The following is a 7643-nucleotide window of genomic DNA, read 5'->3' on the forward strand; positions in this document are numbered from 1 at the left end:
GAACGAATGTAAAGATGCGCTTACACGTGGATATTTTCTTAAATGATTAGCAAGTAATATTTAGCTTTTTATTATTATCAAATATTAATTATAACCAGATTCACTTATTTATTTTTCCATTCTTTGTCTATGGCAGTTATTTTTTATCTGCATTCACAATATTTACAGTGTATGTTTGAAAAAAAATGAGTTAAAAATACGCCAGACATAAAAAGTGAGAAATGTTGGCTGGCATTTTATCCCTGTGTAAACGCATCTTTACTTCGTGATGATTAACTAGTAAATTGTCCATTTTTTGTATTATTTTTTTTTTGTATTCTGTCCGAAATATGAAAATGTGGCCAATACAGTAAGAGATCTGTGTAAATTAGGTGTATTCTTTGATAAAGCCTGACAAGGAATACAGTTGAATATTTTAAATTTAAAAAATAATTTAATTAAGAGAAATAGTTTAATGAAAAAGGGTACTTTATATTTTGTAAATACTATAGTATTAATATATTGAAGAATTTACATTTATATATATCTAGATGAGTGTATAATAAATATGGAGTAGAAAAAAATGCATTTCTGTCGATGTATATTCTAGACTTACTGACCACAGCATTTAAAGTTGAAATTGAAACGCTATTAGCTAGTGTTCCAATTTAAATTATTGTAACAAATATATGTATATGAAAAGATGCTCGGAGAGCCGCTAGTATTGCAATAAACTAGATTACAAGTTAACAATGGTTGTTTTATTTACTTAAACACTTTATATATTTTATGTAACAGCAAACTTAATGCGGAAGGCTTTGTCTACCAGTTAACTATAAGGCTGTGCACGGATAAATTAATAAAGGTAGGTGAAACGTTAACGTCATAAAAGACAAAAAATAAAATGAAAAGAGTAAAATCAAATTGAGATGCAAAATAATCACATAAAAACATGAATATACTAATGGCCACTACGTAATTAAATATAAACATACTAATATATATTTAATGGAATCAGGCGTTACCTCGCATAAGTCCATCCTAAGTAAGAAATGGACCAATATTTAGTCACTTCCGCACATGCAGTGGTAGTCGTGCAACAAAGTGCACCGCCCGCCAGCCCGCTGATAAATGCGTATGCGGAAACAATGCGAATCACACAACCGCCACCGCCAAACTACTCAACACGTGTTTCACCCCTCCACGGGGCATCTTCAGGAATAATGTTACACCGTTTAGTGCCAAACAGAGATAATGCCCTATATACCAATATATATATAAGGCATTATCTCTGTCGCACGATATACAACGACTGACAAAACGTCGCATAGGTAGTGTGGGACAGAGATAGCGCTCTACGAAGCCGAAATTAGCCGATCGTCTCTTTCCATAGGTCGATCTGCAATATTTATCGCCGGGTTCTGTATTGGAATAATGTAATGTTAAATAAACTCAAGAGGACAACGCAGTCTCAAACATATATTTAACGCGAAATATTATCAAGGGAATTTACAGCGCGGTCAAGTCGACCTATAAATACACCATGATTGCTCAGCAAAAGTAAAAAATAATAAAACAAAATAACTATTAAAACTAATATATATTTTTTCCACTTATTTGTCGGCTATCGCTGGTGTTTCCTCGGGCTGCTCCAAGGCAAGCGGCTGGGGCTCCGGCTCGGGCATAATCCGGGTGAGTTTGGACGGGTCCTTCGGCGGCGCCCAATCGGGGATGATCTTAGCGTGAATTCGCCACGTGCCGTACAGGTTGGCGAGGTGCTTCTCAAACACAATGTACTCCAGTACATCCTTCGCCAGGATCTCGCTGCCGTGCAGCAGGCGACCGAAGCGGTCGTACACAGCCAGCTGTTGCCGCGTGTGGAACCTGACTGTCACCTGGTCAAAAACATGACACATTCTTGATCATACCAGCTGATAGACAACCACTGCAAGTCACAAGCCTCCGCCGAAAATGCTTTTGCACATACAACCAATCAAATTTAACTGTTTCACTGTGAAGCAATTGTTGCAAGAACGCACGAAAACTACGGGATATATTTTAATGCTGTCAAATACAAAACTCGGACAAATATCAATCTTTTTAGTATTATAAAGAATCAATATACATTAATTGTTTTTCTTTGAAAATTAAATTCTCCCTTTTCTTTAACGAGTATAACGCTGTCATCAAGTTGTGTCTCCGCTGTTATCACAACTTGTATCTCCCCACAGGGGGGGTTATTGAAAATGTAATTTGGTGGAATAAAAGTTAGAATTAATATAGGGACAAGTAAGCAAATTTACAAAAAGTATAAAAATAAAGTATAATTGTAAGTATCAAAATATGATAGTAAAAGAAAAAGAAAGCAATCTGTGATAGCGATAAAAATTAAATTGGTAAAATAAGAAATATTGTGATAAATGAGAAGATGACATGCAATGCAAAGAAGGAAATTGAGAATAAATGAGATTGTAAGATTTTGTGATGTATGATAGAAAATGAATGAATGATAATATGAGGACCGATGATGATAATGATAATTAAAGACAAAAATGTTACATTCCCAAAAGTACGATATGGTGTATGAGAGGTCCCAGATAATGGGACCAAATAAAAAAGAAACTTGTGCCTGTTCTTTAACTATCAGAATCACTAGAAATTGAATCAGCATTTGATTAAACAGCCCAAGAGATGATTATTTTTTAAATAATATATGTAAACTATAAAAAGTTATTTTAGAACAACTAGTGTTACATACTCGTGTGACAAGACTATGTTCACTCCTAGGAACCAACAAAGACTTTAAAACTTAAAGCGTAAAAGCGCTGCGTCGCGGTTTTCTAGACAAAATAACGCAGCGCTTTTCACAGAGCTGTCTGCAGTTAAATGTAAAATGAAGAACATGTGTATCAAGATATTTAAAAAGCAACATCACTTTTATTTAGTCTTTTCCATAGCACTATGGTTTACTTTCACAGTGGGCCTTTAGTGAAGTAAAAATACACAATCAACATCTATATAAACACCTTGTCTATGTGAACTAGACAATTCCAGTTTATATATTGTTCCTGGAGACAAAAGCAACCTTGTAATATCCTTCTCTAGGCTTCATAGGACTAGTAAGTCTTTAGTATTTTAACCAAGTAATTATCTGAGCAGTAGATGCCAAGTGGTACGGATTGAGACTTCTAATAGAAGGTGATGGGGCTGATACCCTGGATACAATCTTATATAATTCACACTTAGTGCAATAATCATAAAAGATTGCCACTAATAACAAGTTTCCAAAAGATAGGCAACAGTGTCCGTGTGTGCTATAATATAACTGCAATTCCAACCTCTCTGCCAAATGTGGTATATCTCCATAGATATATTTTAAAACGACGACTTCACCAAAGTGGGATAAATCATCACTATCATTTCAAACAACAGGATGCCACAGCTGGAAATAGGCCTCAGCCATACAATGTGGCTTAATCCAAGGTCATCTTGTGGATGGAAGTTCTAGGCCCATGTACTGGCCCCAGGTATCCACTCTAGAAACTCTAGCTCATCAGCTATTTATTATGTGGTCTACCTAAAGACACTACAACTTGCCAATCCACTGCGCTGCGCAGGTTACATTCATTCCTCTACACATCTCATTACTGTTTCAATCTCATAGAGAACTGCACTCTCCGGAGCACATTGAGAGGTTATGAGTTTACCGATTAGTTTTAGAGTGAGAATTCAGTTCTGTACCAAGGGTAAAATAAATTGAATATATAAATACCTGTCCAAAAATATTCTCCTTAGTAACAATATCAGTGCAACGAGCGTGCACTACACGAGGGGGCTCCAGTGACTCCAGGAACCGCCAATGTATGGTCTTCAAGTGCGAGTTGTGTCTGAACTCTGGGTATGCCTTCTCCGTTACATACAGCCGCAGTGACGCCTTGTCTTTATTAGCTAAGCTCTCGTGTGCCTTGATGTATATACTTTGAGCTTGACTACAAAACTCATTGGTGTTGAAGTCCTCATCAAACGATTTGATCTTGCGCACCGCCATCATTGACTTTGATTTCTTCTCCAATAACTGCACAGTCTGCTTGGCGCGCGTCGGAGACACTATGGAGGCTTTGCCGTCGCCTTCAGGTGGTATATATGGTTCAAAGACACCACCTATAAATACATAATTCATATTACTAGCTTACAACACTTTCAGTAAAAAAAAATATAAAAAATTAAAAAAAAAGGAGAGAAAAGAGAAAAAATTGACATCAATTCCTGATTTCTTAGTTTGTTTCTAAAACAAACTAGCTGCATAATTTACTTTATTGATAAAGTATATGGATCATTAGGGGGGAAACATAAATTGAATTATACACATAATAAATGTGCCTGTTGTGGAATTTAACAGAGAAATATTTAGTTTGTTTTTTTCGTTCATTTTAAATATGTGAGCCAGACATGAATTTCATGATTTACATAAATTCTTATGACACACACAACTCGAAACATCACTTTTTTCATTTCTGCCATTTCAACTTGCCAATCTGCTATATATACAGATATGTATATATATATATATATATATATATATAAATATATGTATACATATATATTTATATATATATATATATATATATATATATATATATATATATATATATATATATATGTATACATATATATTGTTCATTGTTCATCTATGGATCTTTGATTCAGTCAATATAATACATATCAACACTACATAGTAGCTCACAAAGGAGTAAATCTTGTAGCCTAGAGAAAGCTATAAGTTTAACTTTATTACTATGACCAAATTATCATTATTTTTTCTATAATTAACACATAAACATTACTTCACCACATTTTTGGTGTGTTTCATATTATACAAGTAGAAAAGAAATGTCTATAAACTTTATAGGGGTGGATGTATAGGTGCACATTTGTGGGAATGTGCATATGATCATTTGCAGTAAATTAATGTAGTAATATAGCAAAAAATAGCTAGTGAGATGGTATAACACATAATGTATTGAGAAAATTTGAATTACTACATCAAAATCAATTATTGTTTACCATTTGCAAACATTGTGCTGCCAAAAATTATTGGCTTGTCACATTCCAAGAGAATTAGCAGTGTGAGCTGACAAATGGGCTATGTATGTATACACAGGATGATAGGAAATAGGTGTAAAAGCTTTAGTTATCCACCTACTTCCCATCAACCTGTAGATAGCAACGAAAATACTCAAATGCAGTAATTAAATTATGTAAAATTTTATTTATATTTGGATTGGAAACATGGTCAAGCAATCCTTCTGTCCTTGACCTTGTGTGTTTATTTCTGCATATCTTATCAGTCATGTTTTGATCATGCAGTGAAGTTACATATATATCTCTTCATTGCTCTCTAGACGACCTGCGGACCTCTTATAAGGTTCATCATAAGCGACCACATTTCACATCTGTATGTCATCATCGGCAACACATCAACTAAAGATCTTTTTTCAAACATTGCGGTATTATGGACAAAAAGAGTTTTCAGAGTTTTTATTTTACCATATACTAATTGATTGCGAATTTGCTATACATTACATTAGAGATCCATAAATCATTACTGTATAATACTTTATTACAAGCAAGAATAACCGAGATTTTAATCAGATTTTAGTAAGAGGATTTTTCAAAGAGCTGGGTTCGCTAGATTAAATGCAAGTCCAACACAAAATGAACACTATGTTACTTAATTGCAGAAATGAGTCAAAATTATGAGCGGACCACACATGAAATATATCTAATAGTTTACAAAACTTCATTTATAATAAAAACTTAAGAATAAATATAAATAAAAAAATCTAAATTTCATACAAAAACTAATAAATAAAAACAAAAGAAAAAACAAATTTACTTTGAAATTTTTAATGATGCTTTTTAAACATTCAACACTGCCTTGATCTATGGTCATTATTGATCAATTGTTTCAGTTAGGTATGTACTACTATTTTATTATAATTAATTTAGTGAAAAAAATGAACATATGATAAATTCAATTTTAGAAATCTTTGGCCTGCATATTGCTTGCTCGGTGTCAGTTGATGTTAATGCTGTCAGCCCCAGGAGTTTTTACAGCTTCATCGAACTGAGTTCACAGAGCAGAAGGGTCCATGAACTTAAAATCAAAATAAAAGCTGTACAAATGCATTTTGGTTAGATGATGATGTTCGCACAAGGTAAAACACTCTACTCAAGTAGAGCTGTATAGCGCTTATGTTGTGTATATGCAGCTTGGGCAGCTGCATGGACCACAAGCGAGCCAAGGATTGATCCAGAATTTGATCAAGGAGTGAGCAGCAACCCCTAAATATGGGTGTTGTAGTATGGCCACATTTTGCTCATCCCTGATCATCATCATGCTCATTGTCAGAGTTATTGCCAAAGAATTTAATATATAGCTCATTTGCTGTCATTTAATATATGGTACAGCCTCTCTAAAAATCAAGGGTCAGATTATACATTCATTATTGTTTTCTATCTGTCCTAAGTGTATACATAACACACTAGAGACAAATTTGTAGTTAAACTCGGCTGAATGATTGATGTAAAATGATTTTTGATGTAAAAAATAATTAAACTGACCAGTAGCTGAAATACATATGGGACGCTCCACCCAAGGTCGAGGGGGTAACATTCCTCTTTCCTTCATTTTCTGCCTCATTTTCTCCGGACTCATTTCTCCAGCATCGTCAAAATCCGGCAACTTGATTTTTAGATACTTCCCAGCTCTCTCCTTTTTGAACTTGGGATTGAAATGTTTAGTCGTTGTCGTACGACATGGTTGCAGAAACGCTAGCGCACATCGTAATGTGCTTACCTGTAAATAATATTTCAACCAATTTTGAACGATATCTCAAAACATAATATTTGTATATGAGAAATATAAAATTAAACTAACCTTAAACATAATTGAATTCGCCATAGTTTTTTTTTATTTTTATGTTAACGTTTATTAATGATTAATATATTATTCATTTCTTTACAGTATCTAAACAAAACTAATCTTATACAACAAACAATATAATAATTATAAATTTATAACCTATTTACTTTCAATATCATATGTCAAAATTTTCGGCCAAACCGAATACCGACATCATTTGACAGACAATCATTAAACGCATAAGTGATGATTTTCTTTTACAGTGCTCTTCGGTGCTATGGACTATTGTACTAAAAACAAACTTATAAAATAAAAAAAAACACAAAAACAACAAGGTAAAAACTCAAGAACTCCTTTGACGAATATACGGAAATACTTATGCATACAAACTTAGAGTCGAGCTGGAGCTTCCGACACATTATAATTAATGCGAGCCAAATTAACTCACGCGCCATCAGGAGTTCACCCTGTATCTGCCAAGGATATGTTATGGGTGCAAGAGACTCCGATTACGAAGTTTTTTCTTTTTATTTCCTTTGTATGCAACATTGCTTTTAAAAGTATACAACCACGCTCAATGACCTCTATTTCAGCACCATCACCCTAACTGGGTCGTCATCGCAGCTATAATAGTGGCAAACGGTACTTGGTTCCCTTCGTTTATAGTATTAGTACTTATCGAAACAACTTTGCACCAGCCGGAAAGTCAGAGCATCGTATCGCTTGTTCATACAATCCA

General features: G+C 34.0%; 1 protein-coding gene across 1 annotated transcript; it reads right to left on the reverse strand.

Annotated features, from left to right (window-relative positions):
- Positions 1 to 1470: 1470 nt before the first annotated feature.
- mRpL45 (mitochondrial ribosomal protein L45) lies at positions 1471 to 7091 on the reverse strand. The gene is made up of 4 exons (XM_068763862.1): positions 6920 to 7091; positions 6604 to 6838; positions 3752 to 4140; positions 1471 to 1874 (listed from the first exon to the last, which is right to left on the reverse strand). The coding sequence occupies exons 1-4, from the start codon at positions 6941 to 6943 to the stop codon at positions 1593 to 1595; spliced, it is 930 nt and encodes a 309-aa protein (XP_068619963.1). The 5' UTR covers positions 6944 to 7091; the 3' UTR covers positions 1471 to 1592.
- Positions 7092 to 7643: the final 552 nt, after the last annotated feature.

The sequence above is a fragment of the Battus philenor genome, unplaced genomic scaffold (genome assembly GCF_028537555.1).
Source record: "Battus philenor isolate CCGP_79_NKW_IND1 unplaced genomic scaffold, ilBatPhil1.0.hap1 SCAF_18, whole genome shotgun sequence".
Classification (NCBI taxonomy): Eukaryota; Metazoa; Arthropoda; class Insecta; order Lepidoptera; family Papilionidae; genus Battus; species Battus philenor.

Excerpts from the sequence above, each read along its gene's own strand:
- mRpL45 (XM_068763862.1), bottom strand. The coding sequence starts at position 6,943 with ATGGCGAATTCAATTATGTTTAAG. Across the intron at positions 6,839-6,919 it reads CGAATTCAATTATGTTTAAG|GTAAGCACATTACGATGTGC; the intron begins GTTAGTTTAATT and ends TATTATTTACAG. Across the intron at positions 4,141-6,603 it reads CATATGTATTTCAGCTACTG|GTGGTGTCTTTGAACCATAT; the intron begins GTCAGTTTAATT and ends ATGTATTTATAG.